At 45.0% G+C, this 27,601-nt stretch overlaps 2 protein-coding genes across 6 annotated transcripts in view; one reads left to right on the forward strand and one right to left on the reverse strand.

Moving 5' to 3' along the window:
* ATP6V0A4 (ATPase H+ transporting V0 subunit a4) overlaps positions 1–13,084 on the reverse strand; it is a 100,728-nt gene extending 87,644 nt beyond the window's left edge. For 2 of the 3 annotated variants that reach the window (XM_045495814.1, XM_045495816.1), the window contains exon 1: positions 10,453–10,670. The gene's annotated coding sequence lies outside the window, so the exon portion shown is untranslated. Of the gene's footprint in view, positions 1–10,452; positions 10,671–12,976 lie in introns of those variants that run through there. The other variant, XM_045495815.1, reaches the window with a different exon arrangement.
* Positions 13,054–18,920, forward strand: TMEM213 (transmembrane protein 213). 3 transcript variants are annotated; one of them, XM_045495819.1, is made up of 4 exons: positions 13,054–13,164; positions 16,694–16,765; positions 17,615–17,827; positions 17,908–18,920. In XM_045495819.1, the coding sequence occupies exons 1-3, from the start codon at positions 13,083–13,085 to the stop codon at positions 17,782–17,784; spliced, it is 324 nt and encodes a 107-aa protein (XP_045351775.1). In that variant the 5' UTR covers positions 13,054–13,082; the 3' UTR covers positions 17,785–17,827; positions 17,908–18,920. The 3 variants fall into 3 exon arrangements, with proteins under 3 accessions (XP_045351775.1, XP_045351774.1, XP_045351776.1); XM_045495818.1 differs by having other exon boundaries at positions 17,615–18,920; XM_045495820.1 differs by having other exon boundaries at positions 13,057–13,164; positions 16,697–16,765; positions 17,615–18,920.
* The last annotated feature ends 8,681 nt before the right edge of the window (positions 18,921–27,601 follow it).

Genomic DNA, 27,601 nt, shown 5'->3' on the forward strand with positions numbered 1-27,601 from the left:
GTGTTTATACTAACATAATAAACAGGTTCATATGAATTTAAATGAGTTCACACACAAGCATTTTTAAATTTCTCAGTTTTAATTATTAGTAGATAGGATCCACATAAGCCAAAGCTCTTTGGGGTTCTCAATAATGTTTAAGAGTGAAGAGGCTTCTAGACCAACACATTGGTCTGCCACTGGCCTGGGGTTTATCAGCTCACTAGAACTGCCTCGACAGGGGACACCACAAACTGGGTAGCGTAAACAACAGAACTCATCGTCTAGGAGTCCTGGAGGTGGACGTCTAAGATCAAGGTGATGGGGGTGGGGCGTTATGATTCCTTCTGAGACTATGGGGAAGAATCTGTTCTATGCCTCTGACCTGGCTGCTGGTGATTCGCTGGCCATCTCTGGGGTTCCTTAGCTACAGAAGCCTCTGGGATCTGACTTCATCTTCACATGTGTGTGTCTGTGTCCAAATCCCCCCTTTTAATAAGGACATGTTGGTTGGGGGCAGGGGCCCAGACTACTCCAGTAAGAGTATGACTTCATCTTAACTCATTACCTCTACAAAGACCCTATTTCCAAGTAAGGTCACATTCTGAGGTGCGGGGTTAGGACTTCAACATATGAATGGGGGGGGGGGGTGGAGGACACAATTCGGTCTGTGACAAGGGGGAAGCAATGAAATCAGGCCTGAGTGTGGGAGACCTGAAAGGTTCTAAGGCAGGACAGAGGAGACGGACCAGGAATGGAGATCGAGGAGGACACTCAGAAGAGAGAGAATTCGAGAGAAGTATCTCAAGAATCGTGGAGGGCTCACACAACAGGAGAGCTGAGAAGCATCTGGAGGTGCCTGGTGACACTGATGGACCTCCTTCAGGGGCATGAAGGAGGCAGAATTCAGAGACTGGGGAACTGGGAAGTCACTGGCTGGTGAAGAAAGACAATACAGACAACTCTTCCAAAATACCAGGCTGTGAAAAGGAAGGAGGGAGCAGGGAAGGAACTGAGGAGAAAATTAGCCTCGTGGGAAGATTTCCTCTATTTTTTCAAGGAAGAGACAGTTAATAATCCAAGACAATTCTGTGAGCTCTAGGGGCCCAGCACGTGTAGAAACTGGCAACTTCTACTTTTCCTTATCTTTTAGGTGCTTGTGGCACAATCACCTTGAATCCCATAAAGGTATCTTTTACATCTCTCTGCAAGTGTCCCGACTGAGCTCTGTATCTTACACACAGCATTTCATAGCATCGCTGACTCACGCAAGGTCGGAACGATTCAAGTGCGAGCACCCACAGTCCAGGTGGTCTAGGACCAAAGTAAACTTCCCAGATTCTCTCCTGTGATCTCAACAGTGGAGGAAGGAGAGAAAAGGGGAGAGGAGAACCCTTCACAGTGGTGAGCCTCAAGAGGGTTTCCAGCAATGGGCAGAAAAGAACCAAAGACTGAGTCCTGACCACTCACTGGCCTGGAAGCATCCTTCCTTATTTATTCATTTAAAGATTTTATTTTCTTTTTTAAGTTTATTTATTTACTTTGAGAGAGAGGGTCAGCAGGGGAGGCACGGAGAGAGAGGGAGAGAGAGAATCCCAAGCAGCCTCCACACTCCAAGTGCAGATCCCCACACGGGGCTGAAACTCACGAACCGTGAGATCATGACTTCAGTCCTGGTCAAGAATAGGATACTTAACCAACTGAGCAACCCAGGCACCTCTCAACCCAATGCTTTAAAGGAAAATGACACTTACAGTTGGCACGAGGTCTTGAGGGAAACAACCCCCTTAGAACAGAATCAATCCCCTAAGGCCACCTGTAAGAGTACTGTTTTGGACATTTAGTGGTTTCGTACCTCTACTTCTGTTCTTTAGACAAGTCTGGGGCACAATGCCAGTTTGGGCCACTTTACACTTGTCTGGGCAGGTCTCAGGCGAGGCACTTTTGTGCCCGAGGACATTCTATAAGGTGGCTCTTGACCAGCTAAAGAGGCGAGCACTCCCCGTACATCTCTTCAAAGTGGACATTCCTTTAAACAAAGGGCCCCCTTTGTTCCTGTATCCCTCTACCAGGGATTAGGAAGATACTGTGCACGACCACATGTTCAGCGGTACAGGATCAACTTTCAGGAGATCATTATAATTCAAAAAATGAAAAGGGGTAAGTGGAGAGCAAGCTAAAATGCTTGCAAGGAATTTAATCCAAAAATAAAATTGTAGCTGAAGTAACAACCTGATTCTCCACAGTGTCTGATTTTCTGAACTGAATTCTGGCCAGATGGCCTTCCTTCACATAATTGATTTTAACATCCACTTACCTAGCAGTTCCCACCACTGGCCAGGCACTGACCCCACCATCCACAAACCTTCACAATATGCGTTAATGGAGACAAAGTACTAGAGACAGAGAATGGCTTGAGGTTGCTAAAAAGAGAGGGAATGACGTTCAGCTCACACACACACACACACACACAAATGCAATTTGTTGACAGTAATGTCCAAGATTCACGTCATCAGCACACTGAAGTCAGTGTTCTCTGTGCTGAAACCAGAATCATCTCCTGCCGCATACATTCCCTTTCCCTCCTGGCCGTGGACTCCCTCCAGTGAGTGTCAGAGTGCACAATGGCGCACATCCAACATCAGGTGGGTCCTCACGGATGTTCTACACCTTTCTGTCCCCCAGATCATGCCCTAAAAAAGAAAGAGCCCTCCAACGTCTCTCACTGACTGGCACACTCTCTCCTCCCCTCCCTCTCATCTCACCTCCTTCCCCTCAGCACAAGGCTGAGTCTCATTCCTTAGAAGACCCTCCATCATGGAACCCTCCCGCGTCCTTTTTCTCCACCTCCCCGTATCTTGACCTGGTCTCTCTGCCTCTCCTCGCCAGAGCAAGCAAACCCACTTTACGCCTCTTTCATTCCTGTCTTCACTTGCCAAGTCACAGACTGACTGGAAGTGTGATATAGGAAAATAAAATTTCATCATGAAGAGAAGAGAATGCCTCAACGTTTGTCATGGATGCGTTTTACCCACCAGATCTCCAAATTTGTCACTCGGGAGCCTCCCCAGTTATTTTTCTGTAATAATACTTTCCCCCAAATCCACTGGTGAGGCTCTTTTCAGCACAATTCCCACCTCTAGTTTCTTCTCCGTTTAATATACTGTGTTGAGCAGAGTCACAGAATTGTACCCCTGGAGGAAAACTTTGAGATCCTCTAGTCCAATCCCCTTGCTTTAGGGATGAGTAAACGACCCCAGGGGGTGAAGGGATGTGCCTAAGTCCTGCAGCAAATTAGTGGCAGAGCCTGACGCAGAATATGTGCCCCTGATTCTCATGCTCTCTTCATAGCTTTCCTGTTTGTTTCTCAAAGGACATAACATCCCTTTGTATCAGGTACTATATGTAGCAGAACCAGTTTATCCCCTCTGGAGAGTCCTGGGGATCCCAGACAAAGATTTTCTCACAGAGGATTGAAGGCAACATTTCCTTGGATTTTTCCCCAAGTGACTCCCTCCCAGAGAACCCCCACCACATCTCTTGGGAAGCATCATCACCAAGGTTACATGACTTCCCCCAAGGTCACACAGAGGGTGACAACGTGAAAAGGGAACCCAGGACTCCTGACTCAGGGCTGGTTGTGCAAGCCACAGGCAGCCTGGACAAGAGACAGATGGTGAAGGAAGGTTACAGAAGAGACCAGAAGACATGGCCGGAGAGAAGAAGCTGGATGCCGGGAAGGAAGGCCAACAATCTCTGACTCGGCTCTCTGGTCCTTTTTACTTTTCACACAGACAAACTGGAAAAGAAAAACTGGCTGAGTGTTTACCACAAACGTGTAGTTTATTTCCCCAAAACCTTAGCTTAAAATTACTCTTTGAGAACACGCATCTCTGTTTATTAAACACAAAATGAATCTGACCACACGCAGTGTTGTGCCAACAGAAATATTTTGTACATATGGTAAGGCTGGGAATCATAGGGCTGCAGAGCTGAACAGGACCTGCCCTCCTACTGTTTATTAACTTCACCTTAAAATGCCCTTACCTGTTTGATGCTAGTAACTCACTAATTTTTCTAACAGGTAGAGCTATCCCACAGTGGAACTGGCTGCCTTAACAATTAGTAAGAAGCCTGCTACTTGAGGCATTTTAGCAGAAATCCAAGTCACAACCTTGAGAGCCAGGAGAAGTCAAATGCAGCCATACCAAACTCTCTAACTTCTCCTTTCTTTCATTGCAGGAGAGGATCCTTACTAGGTTAAGGATTGGGCCAGACGGCTTCTAGATCCCTTTCCAACATTGAGAGTCTATGGGTTTTTTTTTTTTAATTTTTTTTTTTTAATGTTTACTTATTTTTGACAGAGAGAGAGACAGAGCATGAGCAAGGGAGGGGCAGAGAGAAAGAGGGGGACACAGAATCCAAAGCAGACTCCAGGCTCTGAGCTGTTCAGCACAGAGCCCGATATGGGGCTCAAACTCACAGACTGAGATCATGACCTGAGCTGAAGTCGGACACTTAATGGACTGAGCCACCCAGGTGCCCCAATACAACTTGAAATTTGATTAAGATTTTTCTTTAATGCAACCAAGGATTTCCTGACATTGAAAATTTTCCCACACAACCAGATAGGTACTGTTAAATGTAGTCTATCTGCTCTGTTGTGACTGTATTGCTTTCCTGCGAAATATCCTTTTTTAAAATATATTAATTTGAGGGGCACCTGACTGGCTCAGTCAGTAGAGCATGCAACTCTCGATCTTAAGGTTGTGAGTTCAAGCCCCCACATAGGTGGTAGAGATTACTTAAAAATAAAATCTTTAAAATAAATAATTAAATAAAATGTATTAATTTGATTTTATTGCCTGATTATAAGAGTAATATGTGTTCACTGCAGAAAATTTGAAAGACACATAAAAGTGTAAAGAAGAAAGTAAAAATTGTCTCAAAGTGTTAATTCTAGATACGGCTACTGCTGACATCTTGATAGGATGCTTCCCAAGCTTTTTCTTTGCCTATGCATGTGTAATAAATAGCTGGAATCCCACTGAATATATAGTTTCACATCCTGCTCTTTCTGCTTTGTATTATATAGCAAGTGTTTTTCCAAATCATTAAATATCAAAGGAAAAAAATATATCATTCTAAAACATCATTTTAAAAGCTGTCTTTGGGCACCTGGGTGGCTCAGTTGGTCAAGCATCTGACTTTGGCTCAGGTCATGATCTCATGGTTCATGGGTTCAAGCACTGCGTCAGGCTCTGGGCTGACAGCTCAGAGCCTGGAGCCTGCTTCGGATCCTGTGTCTCCCTCTCTCTTCCCCTCACTTGCTCACACTCTGCCTCTCAAAAATAAATAAATGTTAAAAAAAATTTTTTTAACAGATAGAAGCTATCTTTTATTCCGCTATAAGGTGCTTCTAGGCTTTCATTTTCACAAATATTATAATGTTGAGGTAGAGAATCTTGGATGTACGTTTTTATGCTCATCTCTATTTCCCTGGGGAAAAAAAATATCTAATGAGCCTCACATAGAAAGAAAGGTGACTAAAATAAATTAACCCTTACAAAGTCTACAACTTAGCTACAAATAGGCCAATATCGGAGACTAGACATATGGTAACACAATGTTGTTGGCCCCAAGTACCTGACTAAGGCAACCCAACCAAAACAAAAACAAAAAACAAAAAAACAACAACAAACAAACAAAAAAACCCATGACTCATCCTACTTATTTTTACAATATGTGTAATTGCAATTATGCACACAATAAAAATAACCAGGTACATAAGGAAACACAGCAACATGGATGAAAACCAGCAGAAATAATAGACAAAAGAAACAGATCAATGGGGGTGAACAAATATTAAAGTTATAAAACAGATTTTTAAAAATTATGTTCACTCTGTTCACAAATATGAAAAATGAGACTGTATAACAAAAAGTTATTTCATAGTGGACAAAATGGAAATTCTAAAACTAAAATAACTGAAATTAAGAACCCAATGGGTAGTTATAAAAATAAATTAGACACAGATGATAAGAGTTCTAATAAAAGATAGGTGGCTCAGTTGGTTGAGCATCCAACTTTGGCTCAGGTCACAATCTCACAGTTCATGGGCTCGAGCCCCATGTCAGGCTCTGTGCTGACAGCTCAGAGCCTGGAGCCTGCTTTGGATTCTGTGTCTCCCTCTCTCTCTGCCCCTCCCTGCTCCCACTCTGTCTCTGTCAAACATCAATACGTTAAAAATTTAAAAAAATATATAGGGCTGAAGAAAATATTCAGAATAAAGCCCATGAAAACAAAAGGATAGAGAATAAAGGAAATAGTAAGAGAATTAGAGTCTGCAGTGGAGAGAAAAGAATGGGACAGTAGTATTTGATGGCCGACAACGTCTCAGTACTGATGAAAGACCTCAAACTCCATATTCACTTGTCTACAAACCTCAAGCAAGACAATTAAAAAGAAATCCATACTTGAACACACTGTAATAAAATTTCTGAAAACCAAAGACAACACAAGAATTTTACAAACAACCAAAGATAAAAGAGACAAATTACTTATAAGGGAGGGCAGTTAGATGGACAGTTCTCAACATAAACAGTGGGAGTCAAAAGAAATAGAATCATATTTTTAAAGCACTGAAAGAAAATATCTGTCAACCTAGAATTCTACATTCAGTGAAAATAACTTTCAAGAATAAAGGAAGATGAGAACATATCGTGACGAACAAAAACTGACAGCATTAGTCACTCCACTGCGGGAATACTTAAGAAGCATCATAAATGGAAGACCAGACATGCAGAAATGAATCAAGGAACAATAAATTGGTAAATATGTGGATACATTTAAGTAAACATTCACTGAATAAAAAAGTAATAATGAGGGGCGCCTGGGTGGCTCAGGGGTTAAGCTTCAGCTTAGGTCATGATCTCACAGTTTGTGAGTTCGGGCCCCACGTCAGGCTCTGTGCTGACGGCTCAGAGCCTAGAGTCTCCTTAGGATTCTGTGTCTCCTTCTCTCCCTGTCTCTCCCCAACTTGTGCTCTGTCTCTGTCTCTCAAAAATAAATAAATGTAAAAAAAAAAAAAAGTAATAATGAGTTACCAAGTTAAAAAGATATGTATATAGTTAAAATACATGACTGTAATGATAGAACAATCAGGAATGGACAGGTAGAATTAAAGTTCCAAGCTCTTCCCATTATTTGGGAAGATGGTAAAAGTATCAATTAATATTAGACTTTGATAAAGACAAGAATACGTGTAGTAATCTCTAAAAAAAGGGAATAAAAGACTCAACCCAAAAGTGGTGAGCAAAAAGAGAAAAGAGATATAAAACAGATGGGAAAACCAAAGAGCACTTGTAAGACAGAACTTCAATCTAAACTGATCAGTAAACACATGCCAAGGTAAACAGATTAAGCGGCCAAATTAAAGACGAAGATTGTAAGACTGGGTTTTTTTGTTTTTTTTTTAAGTCCTACACTATGTTTTTATAAGGTGTACTTCTGAGACATAATAAGAATTTAGAAAAACTCAAAGACATGATGGGAAAAGATTCAGCATGCAAAACTAAGCAAAAGAAGGGTGGTATAGTAACATCAGACAAAGTAAACTTGATGGCACAAAGTATTACTAGGGATAGAGAGGGGTATTTCAAAATGACTTTTTAAGGAAGGTTCAGTTCACTGGGGTGTCAATTCTATATTTGCATGAGGCCTAATTACAGCCTCCAATATTTAGTACAAAAACAGACAAAACTACAAAGCAAAGACAGAAACCCACAATCATCTGTCTCAGATGAATAAGCAGACCAGACTTTTGAAAACAGGAAAAATACAGGAGATGTGAACCACACAATTAGCACTCCTGATCTGATGGACTTACACGGAACACTGAACCCCACAACTACATGACACATTCTTTTCAATCACTGCCAAATATTTACCAAAAAAATGGCCATACGATGGTTGTTAATGAATAGCAAAACACAGAAATCATCAAAGTATGTTCACAGATTGCAGGGCAATCCAAGAAAATGGGGGCAGGGAGGGGATGAGATCCAGGACCCACATAGAAGATGGCTTTAGCCAAGAGGAAATCCCATCCTTCTGTTAACCCCACTTCTGTCTGGTACAAACAGAAGCATTAGTGCAGATGAATGAATTATCCTGGGAACTGTTCAGAAATGGTTCCAAATGGAGGGCTCTAGACCTTGTTCACCTTGTTACTTTGATCAACTCTATGGCATGATCTCCAGATTGGACTTCATTTTTCTTAAAAGTGTACTCCTCAATCTCTCCAAATTATAGAGCCATAACGGAACAGCAGTGAGTGTGGTTAACTAGATCCTGCTCAGGTGAAACTACATGTTTCAGTCCTGTGAGCAGCTGGAGATTGGCAATTATTTTGTGAAAACACATTCGGACAAAGCCCTCTGCAGGAAGAGCTATGGACCTATCTCTGGTCACAAGTTAGAATATAGCAGGCATAGTTGTATTTGGGGCCAAGATTCTCTTTAGGACAGGTTAATTGGAAATGAAAGCCCCAAGTTCATTTAAATTTTTTTAACGTTTATTTATTTTTGAGAGAGAGAGAGAGAGAGAGAGAGACAGTGTGCGAGCAGGGTAGGGACAGAGAGAGAGGGAGACACAGAATCTCAAGCAGGCTCCAAGCTGTCAGCACAGAGCCCCACTAGGGGCTCGAACCCACAAACCGTGAGATCATGATCTGAGCCGAAGTCTGACGCCCAACACCCAACCAACTGAGCCACCCAGGCTCAGTTCAAAGCCTCAAATTCAAAGACAATAGTCTCTTCCCAGAGATGGAAGGGATGGGAAAGGGGCCTATCAGAATCACAAGGGAAGCTTCCTTAACATAAAATATCCTACCCATAGGAGGCCATTCCAGGCCACAGAATGCTGGGTTTCAGTCTTTTAGCACAGGGAACACTGTGCCCCCTTCTTCTCTTTTTTTACATGCAATGTTATCAGGGAAAGCAGATAAAATCGGAGGCACTGAGGGCCATGGAATCCCCACCCCTCTGGCCAATTCCATCCCAATCACCACCATGGAGCCTGGCCACAAATATTTTAGCCTGGACTTTTTTAAAAGTATGTGTAACCAAACACCTATCTTAACTATTAAAAAAAAAAAAAATCTTGAGGAAGTTCCTGCAGAACGTCTAGCTTTAAGCAATCAACTTCCCCATACGCTCTCCAAAGCAAACCTGATATAAAATGTATGAGAGAAGTTGCTAGGTGAGGCAACCAGCTGCATGGAGCTATTACAGACCTGTTTAAAAAAAAAAAAAAAAAACAGCTAATAGTGGTGACATTTCTGAAAATAGGTGCTATGCAGCCCTTCCTTTGGGAATTAATGAGTTAGCAGACACCAGTCAAGCCCTTCCTATTTTAGGATAATAAAATCCTTTCATCTGCTAAGAGAATGTTTCTCTTTCAATTGACTCGAAACATCTAAAACAGTCCCCAGTCAAACAACAGTGGGTTAAAAAGGAGACAGGGGACAGGTTACTGTTCTTGACCTCTCCATCTACTAGATCCAGAATTATTTTCATTGGCACAATTTGATACAATGCTGTCAGCTTAGATCAGTGGATGTCACTCAAACCACTGTCACTACCACCCTAGGCCGGGCTGTTTCAAACCTTTCCATGTCCCAGGCTGTCATCATTTTGGAGGGACACGCCCCACTCACATCAAACATATGAACATGCACCCAACCTCCTACACTCAATTGTTTCTGTTTCCATATTTAAAATGAATTATATAAAATTTGATTTTGAGAAAAAAATCTTTTCTTCTCAAATGCACAGGCGGCTGTTGTTGTTCATATTTTGGCTGAGAACCTCTTTTCGTGAAGGTCTCCAACATTTTTGAGATCCTTGAAAATCTCGTTGACCCCACACACTGCTGTCATCTCTAGGGCCCACAGGATAAATCAGCCCTCGTCTATGAAGCTTAGTGTGGGGTTTACCGTGAGGAAAATGTCGAGAAGAGTGTCCGTCCCATTAAGGAATGTCATCTCTGTGAGAACCCAAGGAGAAAATGTCTCTCTAGTCTGGTATCAGGAACTGTTGTATTCACGCTGTTTTGGGTTTTTTTTCATCTTGTGAGCCCATGAATCATGCACGTGACCATGTTACCCTCTTCCCACTGACCGCCACAAAGCTTAGAAAACATGCATGCCATTTTGTGCTCTAAACTCATTTATATATTTCCTACCCTAACTTTCTCTTCGCCTCATTTCTTCCCACTCATTTCAAATTTATTTTATCTAGTTTAATTAATCCTATGTAAGCTTCCTTAAGCCCTTTTTAGACCAAGGCAGGATATAAATAAGCCAATACGTAAATAACATTATTTTTTCCCCTAAAACTGCCTTTGTCCCATATTTTCTAAGTGCAAGGACCCTTCCATCAAAAGGGTAGTTAACATTCACTGAGTACTTACTACCGTCGGCCAGCAGCACTGTGTGAAGCACTTCGCATGGATTACTTCATTAAGTCATCGAAGCAAGTCATGAGATAGACCCTCTTCCTTCTCAGATAAAGAACCTGAGGCTTGGATGTATAAAGTAACTTGCCAGGGCCACTTGGTCAAGAAGAGCCAGGCTAGAATTCCACCCGAGGCTGGCCTCATGGCCACCCAGGAACCCCAGCTGGAAACCGTTTCTTCACTCAAGATGCCACTCCCCGGGTTCCCTTCTGTTGAATTAGCCAGCTAGATGCCTCTTGACTCTTTCCCCTCTTCTCTATCCTTAGTCCAACTTTTAAATTCAGGGCTCTTTCCATCTCTGGCTGGGATTTTTTTTTTTTTTTTTTTTTTAAGTAAGCTCTACACTCAACACGGGGCTGAAACTCAAGATGCCAAGATCACGAGCTCCATGCTTTACCAACTGAGCCAGCCAGACACCCCATCTGGCTGGGATTTTTGCAACAGCTTCTGAGAGGATCTTCTGAATCCAGGCCTGCCCTCGGTGGATTGTCCTCCATGTTTCTGAAATATAATGGTATCCACACGTACAAGTTCCTTACAAGGTGCCCCAGTTGTAAGACAGAGTCCAGTTTGCTTCGTCTGGCACTCAAGACCGTTTACAGTGTGTACTTAGTCAAACCAAACACATTGTGACCCCACCTCATGCTTCCAAGATGGTAATTACTCCCCGGACAAGGGGCATACGTTCGTTCATGTCTCGGAGGTCCTGCACACACTGTTCCCTTCTCCTGTACCTAGTGGACGACACAGCTTTCAAGTTTCAGGTCAGAACGCCATCTTTATTGTGAAATGTTCACTGAATCCCCTAATCCCCAACGCTCCTCCACGATTTTCCCATTCTTTGTAGAGACTTCCTCACCATACTTATTTCATTGTGTTGTCATCATTCGTTTGTCCATCTCCCTTACTGGACCCTGAACTCCTTGAAGACAGGAGCTGTGTTGCCTTACCCACTTCAGATCCCTCTGCCACACCAAAGGCCCAGCACATAGTGGCTACTACTCAATAACTGAATGTTCAACCAAGTGGTAAGTCTAAATTAGATTTGTGTACCTGCAGATTAGCCTTCTTAAAGCACTTCCGCCCCCAACTCTCAAGCCCAAGAATACAGGGCCACCACTAAAGTTTGTACCTTAGGGCAAATTAGAAAACAATGCCTCATCTGAGCTGATGTATTCCAATACACAGTCCAATACAAAGACACCTTTCCTCTGAGCTTACACATGGCTTACATGTCCTTCCGCATAGCTTTGAATGAGCTAGACTTTCTCTCTCACTCTCTTGACTGAACCAATTTTTGTACAAGAAAACAGTGCATATATCTATACATGGCAGGCCTGCATGCACACAGACAATTCTCTTGCCCTTGTGCGTGCTATTCCTTTTATTTGAAAGGCCATCCACTCCCATCTGTGTATGCAAACCTCAATACCCAGCCCAAATGTCACCTCCCCTGTGACTGCTTCCCCCATACCTCTCAGGCAGATTTAACCACTCTCTCTTGTGTATTTCCACAACTGCCGAGGATACTATATTGGAGTCTTACCATACAGCATCACAAGTCTTTCTTTACTACTTGGTCTCACTGCTGGCCCATGAGTAGGATCAAGAGTAGGATCATGTCAGGCATCATTGAATCCCAAGTATTGAATCCCAAATACCTAGAATGATGCCTTTCATATAAATGGTGGGTATTCAGTCACTGTTATTACTTGGTTCAAAATCTTTACAAAGCCTTTTCTTGCCTCCTGATTCTTTCAAACTCCCCAGCCTGGCACTCCAATCTGCTAGCCTCATGGCTATCCATTCACATACCCACCTCACCTTCCTCTGGTCTCCTCCCCTATCTGCACTCAAACCACTGTGGACTCTCGAGCACCCCTTCTCTCTGGACCTTTACTCCTCTGTTCCTCCTGCCTACAGTGCCCTCCTCTTCTCTTTGCCTGTCAAAATTCCATTCATCCTTTAAGGCCCAATGCCAATGCCATGTTTTTCATGAAGCATCCTATCAGTAAATGTGGCTTCTTGTTGCTAAGAACCAAAGTACTTTGTCCTTCTGGAGTCATTCCTGAAACATTACTGTGTTTCAAAGAGGTGTGTTTGTAATAAAAGCACTTTGAGGGCAGGTGTCCCAGACTTTAGCATAGCGTGGTGCACACAGGTTTCAGTAAAAACTGGACTAAAGAGAAGAAGGAATCCAGTGCTCCACCTCAAATGGAAGAGGCAGCCAGCTCAATTTCAAGGAACCAGGAGAGCACAAAACTTCTCTCCTGTCCTCTTTTTTATCAGTAGGGATAAAATGTGAACTCAAGGAAGAATTGCATAAATTGCCCCTCCCTTCCTCCCCCCACCTCACCCCCACCCCTCCCCAGCCAACACAGTTCAGCTTCCCTTCTAGAGAGGTAAGAGCAAGGAGTGACAGCTGGTTTCTTTTGCTCCACCCCCTCTCTTTTCCCCCAAACACAGAGCAGAAATTCACCTCTGACAACACTGCTTTCAAGCTCCTGCGGACACGGTGCATACTGGACCCATGGCACGCAGCACTCCTCTGTGGAGATAGTGCAGACAGACGCCTTCCTCTCAGCATGAAGCACCTCACCCCTGCACCCTGGGCCACTCTGGCCCTCAGCCTGGTCTTTGCCTCCTTCCACTTGGCTTGCTTGGCAGGTAGAACTGTGAACTTTATTCTTGGCCACCCTGGGAAGGGGGAGGGAGAGGAGGGAAGAAGGGAGGGAAGGAAGGAGGGAGGAGGATTCCTTGGCTAGGGTTGGTCCTGCACAAAGGAAAGAGCAAACAGTTCTTTTTCATCTAAAGGATTAGGCAGAAGGTGGTGGGTTGGGGTGGGGGTGTCTTACGTTTACCTAAGACCATGATCAAATAATCAACTCCTTAGCTAGGACAGGAGCAACCATCTCAATTGGCCTTTGCCACAAAGAGGAGAAAGCAATGTACTGACAGTCTCTCCCAGCAAGGGACCAAACTGTCCTAAAATTTTTTTGGTTGCTGTTTCTCAATGGCTCCTTCTCAGTGCCCCTGGCTATTGTGGTTTGCAATCCCCTCTTTGTACTCCTGATCCTCACCTAAGGTCCTCCCTCCTTCCCTTGATCCTGCACTTCCTCTGCAACTTTCACAAAACCTTAAGGTATGAAAGCTGCCAAAGGCTGCCTACCATTCTCCTACCTTCTCCGGGCGTGGGAGATGTTGAGTTATTGCCTTGTCTTCTCACAGAGGCTGGAGGGGTTGAGTGGCAGCCCCTGTCTTGCTTTCTCAGGCGGGGCTCTGCAACTCACCCAGAGAGACCTCCCTTACACTCTTAAGCTCCTGGCTTTGCCCTCCAGCTTTGATCTTGCTCCACAGCTCCTTGAGATTTTCCCCTCCCAAAGCCAACCCTTCAACGTCCCCCTCAGGGCAGTATCTGTCTCTCTCAGCCTCACCACCTCTTCTTTGAAGGTTCGGAGTGTGAGCTCTAGCCACTCAACCTCAACTTAATTCTGGCTTCCACAACTTACCAGCTGTGTGAACTTTAGCAAATTACATAACCTCTCGGTGCCCCAGTTCTCTCTCTTATACCATGGGGATAATTGCAGTGCTTATATATAGGGTTGTCATAAAGATGAAATGAGAGTACTGCAGGTAAAGAACTTTCAATAAATTAGCACATGGTAAATATTCAATGACTGTTAGCATATTTGTTTTATTTTCTAATACCCCTCCCCAAGTAAGACTGTTTTAGTCCTTTTATTTACCTTCACAGAGACTTGCTTATGATAGGCTCTCAAAAAACTTGACAAATCTAACTACACTGAATTGTTGGGTCATCCCAGCACCCTGTACTTTGGAAGTGACCCCACCTAGGACCAGTCCCTGACCAGCTGTGCTTATAAGGGAGGAGGATGAGATTTAAATTGTTAGAAATTAATAACTAAGCTATTCAGTTTGAACCATATAAAATTACTGATATTGAGCAATTTTTTGACTTATTGAAATGGCAATTTCAAATGGTTTAACCTAATACCAGCATCTGATTAAGTAGGTTTTTTCCACTCACTTGCTCTAGATGTAGACCACTTCCATTCTAGGGCAGAGGGGAGATGAAAGTCAAGGCCAAGGAAGTCATCTGGGTTAAAAGGGAAATTAAATGTTGAATCAATCTCTCCAAAACAAATAAAGACTGAGTTCTAAGTCATTTAGTTGTAAATAATTTACAGTAACAATCAGATTGCATCAAAGTAATTACTAGACTTTAGGCAGGACATTGGAGTGGCCTGGGTGGGTAGGTGGCATAAAATTAGTGGGCAGCAATTTCATGGCTTTGGCTAAACAAGAAGTTTCCTCCTGACTTGTCCTGCTACGTGACAACAAGCTTCTTTGAAGGACACGCTGACCTGGATTCAGTGGGGCCTTGAAAGTTTCCAAGCCACACGTTTTTTTGTGTTTTTGCTTTTTGTTTTTGGCATCCTCAAGGAAGCAGAACATCAATATAACGTCCAGAAAAAAATCTTTAAAATTGATCTCTTGGTTTTGATCTACCTAGATTAACACTATCTAATAAACATTTTTTTGATGATGCAAGTTGCTGGGTGGGGGCCAGCAGTACAGGCAGTGAAAGAATTCACCCAAGGCGGAACAAATGAGATAGAAGTTTTGCAAGGGAGCAGGAGGCAGGACAGCAAAGGAGATACTGTCTGCCACACGGTGGTGGTGAGGGGCTGTAGTTATAGGGCGGAACAGAGGAGTGTGGGGAATGTATGGAATTTTTCCTCTTTTTTGGTAATCTTAGGAACTGTGCCTGGTTATAATTGGTCAGTTGGGGCCTATGGCTATTTCAAGGTGGGTCACTTGATCAGCCTGTTGGCATTCAGCTCCGTGGTCACTGTGGGCCCTTTTGTCGTCCTCAAGTTTCCAGGGTTCAAGCCCATTGCCTAAAAGTGGCCTCTACAGAAATGTTCCAGATCCAGGCTGTGCTTCCAATATGGTAGTATGTTGGAATGTGGTGATCCATTGTGGTAATTGAGCACTTTAAATGTGGCCAATATGACCAGGAAGCTGATTTTTTTATAGCCGCAAGTCACTGCCATATTGGACAAAATGGACTTAGATCATCCATCTGCTCATTGTCACTTTGAGAGGGAACAAGGACAATGGCTTTTCTGGCTTGGGATCTTTATGTTCATGTCCATAGCCCCACCTCACCCCCAAAATGATAGAACTTTGAGAATTCCTGCTAGAGCTCTTTTTATCTTTGTGCTCCTAACTTATTAAACGAGAGCCAATTCTAAAGGCTGCATATTCTAGCAACATGTGGACTTGTTTGTACAGGGTTTCATTTTTGTGATAACCATCTGCCTGAGTAATACCAACATAATCATCAGAAGTACAGAATCGAAGTCAGGTTTCAACATTTATTTGCTCAAGTTTTTAAAGGGAATTGAAGAATTATGGAAAGACATTCTAGATTTTTAAGTGATTGTTTTAATATATACTAGAAAAACCACTTATGGATGTAGCTCTTTGTATAGAAAGCAGCTAAAACAGTGTTTGGAAAGCTGTATACAACAGGCCCTTGGCCAATGAAAAGATGAGATTTGGAGGATATGAGGTGTGAAGGAATGAGTCAATGAGATATGCAGATAAAGCATCTCTGAATGATAACGGTGAAAGGAAAAGGGGAGTGTATTCATTTGCTGTCATAACAACATACCACAGACTAGGTGGCTTCCACAAGTGAAATCTATTCTCTGACAGTTCTGAAGACTTCAGGTGTCACCACCAGGTTTGTTTGCTCCTGAGTCCCCTCTCCTTGGTTTGCAGATGACCATCTTCTGTGACCTCACTAGGTCTTTTCTCTGTGCAGGTGCCTCCCTAATGTGTCTTCCTCTTCCCACCAGGACACCAGTCATATTGGATGAGGACCCACCCATATGACTCTGTTTAACCTTGACTGCCTCTTTAAAGGCGCTTTTTTTCAAACACAGTCACTCCTGTGGGTTAGGACTTCAATGAACTTCATGGGAGAGGAGACAGTTCAGTCCATAACAGAGAGTTGGCTTTGTTGCATGAAGTCATAACGTACCTAGAGTGGAACATCTATAATAATCTCATAGTATCACTACTGATTCACAAAACAGATTTCAAACTCTATACCTGGGAATGACTTTTCCTACCACCTGAGACCATCTTCTATCTTTTCTTCCAGAAGCAAGGAACAGCATCAATGCAACCTTGACCACCTACCACCCAGACCCCGGAACCCTGGAGCAGTGTCCCAGTAAGCTTCTCCTGGCAACTGCCCTAACTGCAGAGGTGGCCCTGGACCTGGGAGGGAATCTTAAGCCTCCTTGCTTTCTGTTGTTTGGTGTCCACTGGCTGAGTGCCTGCCTGGCCTTTCTGTGCACCGGTGTGGTTTGTTCATGGCCTCCAGAACTGCATGCATAGCACATATAAAAAGCTATCTCAGCCTTGGCCTCGATCTAAGCTCATGATATTTAGTATAGGTGGCTTTAATGACCCATCCACAGGACAGCAGCCAAAGAGGCCTTAGAAACTTAGAAGAGGAAAAAGCCATGAAAATCTGCCTCTATCCTCTGCAGAAGCTTGGTTTTGTACCTTTTGCTTATTTCTGTCCATCCCCCACTTGAATATTCCCAATGGCAAGAAGGCCCGTACTTCGTAAAGCACCAACCGCTGTCACACACGTCCAATTACTAGAAAGTTTTGCTTTATGCTATATCTGGCTCCCTTTATGCTGCCCTCACTGAATGACCCAATGTGTTTACTTACGGGCACTTATGAAGGAGGGTAACGGGCAATAACACAGAGAGGTGAGGCACGTGGCTTTGGGCTCCTACAGACTTGGGTTGGAGCTCTTGTTCTGCCATCTTGGGTGAGTCACAGCCTCAGCTTGTTCATGTAGAATGGGAACACTAACTGTATCCACCACTCTGGCAGGAATAAATAAGGGAACGTGTGTGAAGCACGTAGCTACAGCGCATGCACACGCTTTGGAAATGTTAGCTACCGTATTCTTCCTCCTTGCCTGTTCTTGCGGACGTTGGAGAAGAGCTGGGTGGGCTGGTGTGATGCACCCCGTTGTTCTTGCCCTCCCTTCCCCCACCAGATGTGGACTTCTGCCCGCAGGCAGCCCGGTGCTGCCACACTGGAGTGGATGAATACGGCTGGATCGCGGCCGCGGTTGGCTGGAGCCTGTGGTTCCTCACCCTCATCCTGCTCTGTGTGGATAAACTGATGAAGCTCACTCCGGAGGAGCCCAAGGATTTGCAAGCATGAGGCTTAGAGCCGCAGCCCCAAGAATGGCCGTGGCCACCACTGGGTGGGTAACAGCGGGAGGGGAGTGTGGTTGCCGATGTGGTTTCTGCCATGTGACGGTCATCTGTCACCTTTGTGCTGCAGTTGCTCTTGAAAGGGGAGGAAGATGGAAAGGGGGATCCAAGGAAGGAAGGCCAGTGCCGCTTCACACCTAAATTCACAAGGCGGTCGTGCCTTCTGAGCGCTGACAGTCTCCTTTCTCGGTCTACGGGGACTGCTTCTCTTGTAACTGCTGCTTCCTTCTGGAAGCACAAGAAACATGCGACCTAGACTCTTATCCATGCATTCGGAGCTAAACTCAGAGCCTTCTCACCAAAAAGGTCATTGTCTTCCATCCCTCGCTTCAGTCACGGGCGCCGCTGTCGCAGTTCAAAACGGAAGCGTGGTCATTGACCCACTCTCTGTCCTCACCCCCATGTGCCTTGCTTCTCCAGCTCTTGTCCCTTCTTCAAGGTATCTGCCAGGGCCATCCCGTCCCACTCTCCCCGCCAGCACCCCGGTTCTGGCCTTCCTACATCTTCCCTACGTTGTCGCAGACCCATCCCGTGTAGTTCTCACCGCCGGCAGGAACCTGCCTCCCCACTGGCCACTCCCCGGGGCAGCTGTGAGCATGACCGTCAGTAACGCCTAACACAGAACTTCAGTCTGGCCCTCGGCTCCTCACGGGAGTCCCACCACCTTCCCAGGCCTGTCTCCCCACACATCCAGGGCCAGGGCGCCGCGGGGCTCTGATGGCCCAGTCTTCAGCCCCCCATCTTCCACTTCTCTGCTGCCAGGCCCTTGCCTCCGGGCCTGCCTTCCAACTCCGCCTCCAGATTGGAGGATTGACACTCCCTTCCCCGACGGCCATGGGGGACCTGGAGCTGGTGCTTTTTGGGGCACATCTGCTCCACCCTGAAGTGCAGCCCTCGTGAAGACACAGTCCGTGCTACTTCCTCTCGCTCCTGGGTACAGAACACTCTTCGTAACATTTGTCCGATGAATGAATGGATGAACGAATGAGTCCTTGCCCTAGATGAATTTACGCTTATCGCTCCGCATACAGCACTTCCATTTCTCTATAAATGGTTGAAAATAGCCAGTCTCTAAAAAAGCCACTTGGTTTGGTTTCTGTTCATCCTGCACGAGGATGCTGCTGGTCATCGTGAACATTTCCAGTGGGGTCAGGAGGAGAGGAGGGTGGGTTCACCAGAAGGAAGAAAGGACAAAACGACTCTCTTTGGGAGCCGATTTCTGCCCTTTGGGAGGGAGTACGTATTTAGATTAGACAAACGAAATAACAATACAGAAAAGGGAGAGGCTTCTGAAGCAGGAAGAAGCATCTCCTGGAGGCAGCAGGTGATTCAAAGCTGGTGGCTGTTCTTTTAGAAAATCTCGATGCCGGGGGTGAGGCGGGGAAGGGGGAGGGGCGGGTTGTCGCCTGGGTGGCTCAGTCAGTTGAGCTGACAGCTCAGAGCCTGGAGCCTGCTTCAGATTCTGTCTCCCTCTCTATCTGGCCCTCCCCCACTCATGCTCTGTCTCTCTCAAAATAAATAAACATTAAATTTTTTTTTTTAAATCTCAATACGGGCCACCTGGGTGGCTCAATGGGTTAAGTGTCCGACTCTTGATTTCAGCTCAGGTCATAATCTCAGTGTGTGAGTTCAAGCCCTGCATCAGGCTCTCTGCTGTCAGCACAGAGCCTGTTTCGGATCCTCTGTCACCCTCTCTCTGCACCCCCCCCCCACCCCCCGCTTGTGCTGGCTCTCAAAACTAAGCATTTAAAACAAGAAAATCTCAGTACATCTCCCTGACAACGGGCACTGAAACAATTGCCTGGCCTCAGTCTGCTGTTTTCTCAAGAGCCAGGTAGTTTCAGAATCTCAGTTGTTTAATCGATAAAATGGGTGGATTTACTGTTCCTACATGTTAAATAAACAACGTGCACAGAAGTGTCGGCACGATGCGACGGTATGAACATACACGAGCATGATCCACTTTTTTAGACAGCGGAGGAAAGGGTTTCCACAATCTGTGATGGTTGAATTCCTTAGAGATGGAAAAACTCAGGAAGTCCCACCCTTTAACATCTGCGAGTATTTTTTTTTTTTTAACGTTTATTTATTTTTGAGACAGAGAGAGACAGAGCATGAACGGGGGAGGGTCAGAGAGAGAGAGGGAGACACAGAATCTGAAACAGGCTCCAGGCTCTGAGCTGTCAGCACAGAGCCCGACGCGGGGCTCGAACTCACGGACTGTGAGATCATGACCTGAACTGAAGTCGGATGCTTAACCAGCTGAGCCACCCAGGCGCCCCTTAATTTTTTAACATTTATTTATTTTTGAGAGACAGAGACAGATAGAGCATGAGTTGGGGAGGGGCAGAGAGAGAGGGAGATACAGAATCCGAAGCAGGCTCCAGCCCGACACGGGGCTCGAACTCACAAACCAGGAGATCACATGACCCAGGCGGAAATCAAGAGTTGGATGGATGCTCAACCAACTGAGCCACCCACGTACTCTCAGAGTGTCAGTTTTCTAAGTGGAAAATGTAGGAAATGGACGTCAGTGTTTACTAACTCAGGGGAAAAGCCTGGAGGGCCTCACGGAAGGAGGTGGGCATAAGGCCCGTCCCTGCAACCAGGGCTCTTACCCCGTCTATACCAGACCCCTACGGTAAGATTTCATTTGCTGCTTTAAAAGGCAGAAAGCCAGAACACTGGTCGGTGCCTGACATCCCCTCCAATCCGGACAACTTGTAAGTTTTTAGACTACGTTCAAGCGAATTCAAGTGAATGTGGCCGCCATTGCCGAATTCAGAGTTAGGCGTTTGTGAATCAACCGCCCTTCTCTCATCTGTACAAGAGGAAGGACAGACCAAATGCAAATAATCCCTCTTCCCTTTGAGACGAGAAAGACAGTTATATAATTTGATGGTTATGCTTTCCACATGCTTTATCTCAGATCTTCCCTCCCAGCATGGAATCTCTTTATTCTATCAAAGCAAAGATTTGTCAATAAATTAAAAAGGAAAACCTGGAGGGGAAAACCAAGTATCCCCTTCCAGGGATCTAAGAACTCCCTGGTATAAAGCAGCAGGACTTGCCTAGCAGTTTTCATTTAAGGTTTTTGCTTTTAGTAAATGATGTCGCCCTCAGCACTGTCACAGGCTGTGTGATACAGAGCCCACACTGCTCAAGGCATTTTCTGTACCCAAGTGTAAGGCATAGAGATAGAATATTAAACATTAAGGTGTGGTATAATTATCTGACTTTTAAAAATCATCATCTGAAAATCAATTCCGTTTTATATGTATGATACCTAAGGACAAATAAATATATAATTTTTTATTAAAAATACAATGTGATACTATGCATGCAAAACTCATCAACAAGCCTGAGGCTGGCCTGGGCCTCTTTTCCATAAAAATGCATGTAAATTTACCTTTAAACTTAGAGAAACAATAATCTAGAAATGTTTGTTTTTTAATTTTTTTTTAAGTTTATTTATTTTGAGAGAGAGAGAGAGCATGAGCAGGGCAGGGGCAGAGAGAGAGAGAGAGGGGAGAGAGGGAATCCCAAGCAGGCTCTGCACTGTCAGCACAGGGCCTGAGGCAGGGCTAGAACTCACAAAGCTCGAGATCATGACCCGAGCTGAAATCAAGAGTCAGACGTTAAACCGACTGAGCCACCCAGGTGCCCCTAGAAATGTTTTTGATGGAAAGCAGCTTTCTCTGTGGGCACCCTGGCATCTGTTCTAAGGTCATTTATACATAATGTGCTGTGACTGACTACATAGGTCTTCCTTGGCTTGTGGTAGGAGTGCCTTGTAGCCAACCTGTACCTGGCGTCTCCTTCCAGCCTTACCTGGTCGAGCGCATCCTCCAGACTTCCTTCCAGAATAATCATTCTTTCTAATACGTAAGTAAATGATCAAGGCACTCCTCTGCCTGAAATGCCCCTGTGACTCCCACAGCTGACAGAGTAAAATCCATACTTTTAGGATGACCCCTAAGGCCTTCTGTAATTGGATCCCCAGGCGTTTCTCTAGCTTAATGTCTTACAAATCCTTCACGCACACCCAGTTCTGAGTGATTTCAGTTCTTAAACATGCCAGGCCTTTCTATCCTCACCACTTTTGCTCTTGACATTCACAGGGCCCAAAAGACACCCTTCCCAAGAGGTAGATTTCTCACGAACCAAGAGAAGCTTACAGCTCAGGTCACCTCACTGCCTGCTTCCCACCCCCCCCCCCCCAACTACCTAATTTTGTATTCTTAATTCTGTATTTTTTAAAGAGGGTCTTTTAATTGTATATATGTTAGGCCCCATAAACCTCAACCTTGCTCCTCCCCTTCTCCTTCCCTCTTCTGATAGGACCACCTTCTCCCCACATATTCAGAGACTTAAACACCAACAGATTCTTTTTTTTTTTTTTTTTTTTTTTTTAATTTTTTTTTTTTTTTTCAACGTTTATTTATTTTTGGGACAGAGAGAGACAGAGCATGAACGGGGGAGGGGCAGAGAGAGAGGGAGACACAGAATCGGAAACAGGCTCCAGGCTCTGAGCCATCAGCCCAGAGCCTGACGCGGGGCTCGAACTCCCGGACCGCGAGATCGTGACCTGGCTGAAGTCGGACGCTTAACCGACTGCGCCACCCAGGCGCCCCAAACACCAACAGATTCTAACAGCTCAAGGTCACGTCCCTAGGATGACCCAATCTCACCAAATGCTTGCCTGAGAAAGCTCCAGACTGGAAAGATTTAACTCTTTGTTCTAACCAAAGTCTGACAATAGGCACCTGATCACCCTTTCTTAGAGCATTTACTAAAACGGGCTCACAATTGTGAATTCTGCCTCTGTCCCTTTGAGATGTAGATGTCTATTTCTACACCTACATATCTGTCTATCCATCTATCTATCCGCCACAACCGGGACCTGAAAGCTATCCTTTATAACGTAATCATCGGGAAGGACAGGGCCTCTGTCTCCCCAGCCTCTGGGAGGACAGAATACTAACTTGGACCACTGACAGCGGGCAGTCACAGCTGGCCTAATCGGCATTTACACTGACCTGACTTGTAATTTCTCACTCCGCCAACTCTACTGAGCCCCGGCTCACCCCCCTCCCTACCCCCTCATTCCCCCTAACATACCCAATCACCTCTGTATAATTGAAGTTGAGTTCCCGCTAGACCCTCTTCCCTAGAGCAATAGTGTATTACAATTAAAATCTGTCCTTCGCCACTTCAGCGTCTGACTTTTTTTTACCTTTGACAACGGAGCAGGTTGGACTATACTATCTACCTGCTTGTCTTTCTCACTGGTCCCTCTGAAGGCAGGGGTCCATCCACCCGAGGCCTACATGTGCGGCACACGCTTTAGTAAACATCTGATGATTTAGCCAATCACAGGAGACCCAAGAACATGGCCTGTGCTAACAACCGGAGTAGAGCCGTTACAGGGGAGGAGGCTCTTGGGAAAACTTGGGAAAGTCCTCAAGATTGGGAAACATTTAAATTATTGTCTCCACAAGTTTATAATAAGACATGCTTAAGCCATTTGTGGAAGCGAGTAACTGGCAGGTCTGCCCAACAAGCTAATTCTGCGATGAGAGACAAATGGACCAGGGGCCAGATCATACATAAGAACGGAACTTTGGCTCACAATCTGCAGCAACGAGTCCGGACAGCCAACCCATTACCTGTCCAGGAAGTCAACTTGGTCTAGGAAGTCCAACTACTACCTGCAGCACCCAGGCCAGGAAGCCAAACCCCTCCACAGCAACTGGCCCAAACAGCCAGGATTTGGTTAGTAACAGATAGCTTCGGTGATTTAATTTCCGCCCCCGTTTCCAACGTAGGACCATCCAGGGAAAGCCAAATGTGCCCCTTTAACCAGGCACACGGGATACCCCACTCCTTAGTCCACCTACAGCTGATCCATGCCAACAGCCTACAATCAGGGCGCATGGAAGATGCAGGGCCTCCCCCCTCTTCATGATAAAGCTTTCCCCCTCCCCTGCCTGCCTCTGTCTGCCAAATGGAAGTGACGGTGGCCGGGCCCGTCGCTAGAGCAAGCTCGGAATGAATAGCTTTGGCTCCTCAAGTGGTCCTCATTTATTTCCATAGTGACTCTTTGTTGAAAACTTTGTCCCATTCTTTGTACCCTCAAGGAGACGTTTTCACCTGACAGATTCCTGTTACTGGGTCAAATGAAGGAAACTACTGGGAAGGAGGGAGTATTATGGGTTGAACTGTATCCCCTGCAGTTTCTTACGTTGAAGCCCCCAGGACCGCAGAATGTGAACTTACTCGGAAATACAGTCGTTGCCGGTATAATGGCTTAAGAGGAGGTCACACTAGAATAGGGCGGGCCCCTAATCCAGCAGTTTTTTTATGTAAAAGGGAGACTTGGACACAGATCTGCACACAGGGAGAACAACACGTGCTGAAGGCAGAGATCAGGGTGACGCGTCCACAAGCCAAGGAATCCCAAAGATCCCCAGTAAACTACCAGACACTAGGGGAGAGGCCTAGAATATATTCTCCCCCTCGGAGAGAAAGAGCCAGCACTGTTGCCATGTTGATCTCAGACTTTCAGGCTCTGAGCAGTAAGGCAACACATCTCTGTTGGTCTGGGCCACCCAGTTTGTGGTCCTTTGTTATAGCAACCCCAGCAAACTAAGGCAGAGCAGGAGTTTTTGAAAAGAGTAGTTTCAACTGGAAACCAAGGGCAGCCTTGTGCTCAAAGGCTTGCAAAGTACAGACCACAGAACTGTAAGCAAGTAGGTAAATAGGCAAGATGCAGTACCCAGGGAGCTTCAAGCCATGGGAGTGTGCAGTGATTCACCCTCTACCACAGGACGTCCAGATGGCGTTCCTGCCCCTCCCTGGGCCCCATCATGGCTCTCCTCCCCCACACCACACACTACTTGCCCAAGAACAGGTCAAGAGGGTGGAAACTCTCCTTGGGAGATGCTACTTGAGGTGACGGATGCCAGCCACAAGGTCACACACATCCCGTGCACCCCACAAAGTCACCATTCCATCCAGACTTACCTATGTGAGAGCTGGTGGCAGCAGTGGGTGGAGAATGTACCATTTCAGTCTTCTTGTACAAGCTCTGGGGCAGCAGGAAGTCTCCTTCTGGTAAATTCCTCTAATCAGCCTTCACTGTACACACAGCTGTGAACATACTTGCAGAGCTCACGTGCATGCCCACGCCTTGTCCCAGCCCTTCTCTGGGGGCTCAGAGCTTGCTTCCCTCACCTACCTGTCCCTTGACACTGGTGAGCCAGAGTCCCTTGCCTGACTCTACATGGCAGCATGGAAGGAACATGGAGCACTTGAGAAGCCAACACAGGGCACCCTGGAGTCCGGGGTACACATGAGCAGGAGGGCAATTGAAGGCAGCAAGGCTGCTGCCCATTGGCATCTGGAAAGCCCTTCTAGGGTAGCTCATGTTGTTCATTGCACTTACGCAGTTTTTCTTGAGGAATGGGCACCTTTTTTAATTTGCAGAGAGGTGTCCTAGGGGCCACCAAAACCTAAGAGGGGGGAAAAATGACAGGTAAGGTGTAACACTTGGCTTCAATTAGAGGCTTGTCTGATACAAATTTCATATTGTTATAAGCAATATATTAAGCACAGAGAATATTTAATTATACTCTGAAGATACTCAGATCAAATATTCTTTTGAAAACTGATTTATAAGCTACCGAGCTGTGACAAGACACGGGAGAACCTTAAATGCATATTAGTAAGTGAAAGAAGCCAATCTGAGAGGGCTCCTTGCCATTTGATTCCAACCATATGACATTCTGGAAAAGGCAAAACTACGTCGACAGGGAACAGATCAGTAGTTAGTGGGAGAGAAAAGGATGAATGGGAAGAGTGTATTTTTTGAAAAACCAACTTAGAGAAGACCAACTAATGGATGGACACCTTCTGCATCACATGCACTAGCATCAAACTTTAATGCCCAATTAGCTCACTAAATCCATTCTTGGGATGGCTGAATAAATTAAAATTATAAATATGCATTTATCCTTAAGAGAACAGAACTCATTTTTTTTTTTTTTTTTTACTTATTTTGGGAAAGTGTATGCCATATTCCCAGTGTGAGACCCAGCCTTCCTCCACGTGAAGTTTTATTCACTCATACCTTGTACTTTCCTCCACTTTTCTGGGTGTCTGTGCAGGATATTGTTGCCATTCTGCCGTCAATCACCTCTGGAAGGTCCCATGCATTTTTACCCTTTATTCGCTTTCATCACCAATCCTCTCTCAGTTTCCTGCTCCCATTCCATAAGGCAGCCACATGAATCCCTATCTATGCTCTTATAAAAAGTGAACGATTATAAGTTCGGGTATTTTGAACCTACCTTACCTAGATCTCATCCTGCCTCTTTGCTCACTCAGTAGTAATGTGTTTAAGATCTATCTACACTATGTCCATATGTCCCAAGCCTCTAGCTGCCACACAGAATTCTACTGTGTAAGCCACCACGGTTCATTTCTCCCTTCCCTCAGATATGCACTCCTGATGGGCTCAAGCCCCCCTTCCACACTGCACCACCATGAAAATCCCCACGTGCTCTCTTTATGGGCCTGTGAATGTATTTCCTTGGGAAATATTGCCAGATGCAGTAATGCTGGGTCACAGAAGAAACACATTCTTAATTTAAGTAGTATGGGATACATGCTTTTTAAATCCACACGTAGGTATTTCATTCAATTGCCTCAGAAATTGAAATCGACTTTTTACTATTTCTATCTGCCTGTTCACGATAGACATCAATCATGTCCACGCCTTCTCCCAAAATAACGTGCACAGCATTCCTACTGTTAGATATTGAATTCGATTTACTGAATTCAATTTTGTTTTGAATCTGAAGACGGAATTGTTATTGATTTGTATCTGATTTAGCATTTTGCTTTCAATGTGAGATTTTTAAAAGTTGGCTGTAAATAAAATTCTAGGCAAGTATGCATTCTGGCTGGTTAAAAATAAAATTTACAGCCCTGTCATCAGATTCTGGGCTCCAGCACGGTCTTCTTGCCCTCAGATGTACCAGGATCATGCCAAGTTTGGGAGAATGTGAAGAAACTGTTTTGTTCAGGAGAGCAATCGGCAGTTGGCTTTTTTGGTACTGAGTGAGACCACCATGTGTTTTTCTCAGAAATGAATGAAGATGTACACAAAGCGGGTCACTTCTCCAAGTCTGCGGAACAATGAGCAGATTATGAGGTTAAACACCACCCCGGTTTTTGTGTTAAGATGCTGAGAAAACTTCAGACACCATGACCTATGAGGCTTATGTGGAGGATATTTTGGTCCACTGTTTTCTTTTGTCTTAAAGATTTTATTATTTTTTTTAATGTCTATTTATTTTTGAGAGAGAGAGAGAGAGAAAATGAACAACTGGGGGAGGGGCAGAGAGAGAGAGAGGGGAACAGAGGATCCAAAGCAGGTTCTGTGCTGACAGCAGAGAGCCTGATGCGGGGCTCAGACTCGCAAACCGTGAGATCATGACCTGAGCTGAAGTCAGACACTTAACTGACTGAGTCACTCAGGCACCTCTAAAGATTTTATTTTTAAGTCATCTCTACACCCAACGTGGGGCTTGAACAAACTCAACCTCAAGATGGAGTCTCCTGCTCTACTGACTGAGCCAGCCAGGCGCCCCAAGGTGCAGTGTTATTCTATAAAATACTACAGTGGAATTTTAAAAAGTTATTTTTAGTACTTTAAACTAACTTTCACAGGCTTGACACTTATTATTGCAAGAGTTCAT

Source organism: Leopardus geoffroyi, chromosome A2 (genome assembly GCF_018350155.1).
Source record: "Leopardus geoffroyi isolate Oge1 chromosome A2, O.geoffroyi_Oge1_pat1.0, whole genome shotgun sequence".
NCBI lineage: Eukaryota > Metazoa > Chordata > Mammalia > Carnivora > Felidae > Leopardus > Leopardus geoffroyi.

Bases quoted from the DNA above. Each gene is read 5' to 3' on its own strand.
- TMEM213 (XM_045495818.1), top strand. From the start codon at position 13,083: ATGAAGCACCTCACCCCTGCACCCTGGGCCACTCTGGCCCTCAGCCTG. The intron at 13,165-16,693 runs GTAGAACTGTGA...CTTTTCTTCCAG, and splicing joins CCACTTGGCTTGCTTGGCAG to AAGCAAGGAACAGCATCAAT. The intron at 16,766-17,614 runs GTAAGCTTCTCC...TTCCCCCACCAG, and splicing joins AACCCTGGAGCAGTGTCCCA to ATGTGGACTTCTGCCCGCAG.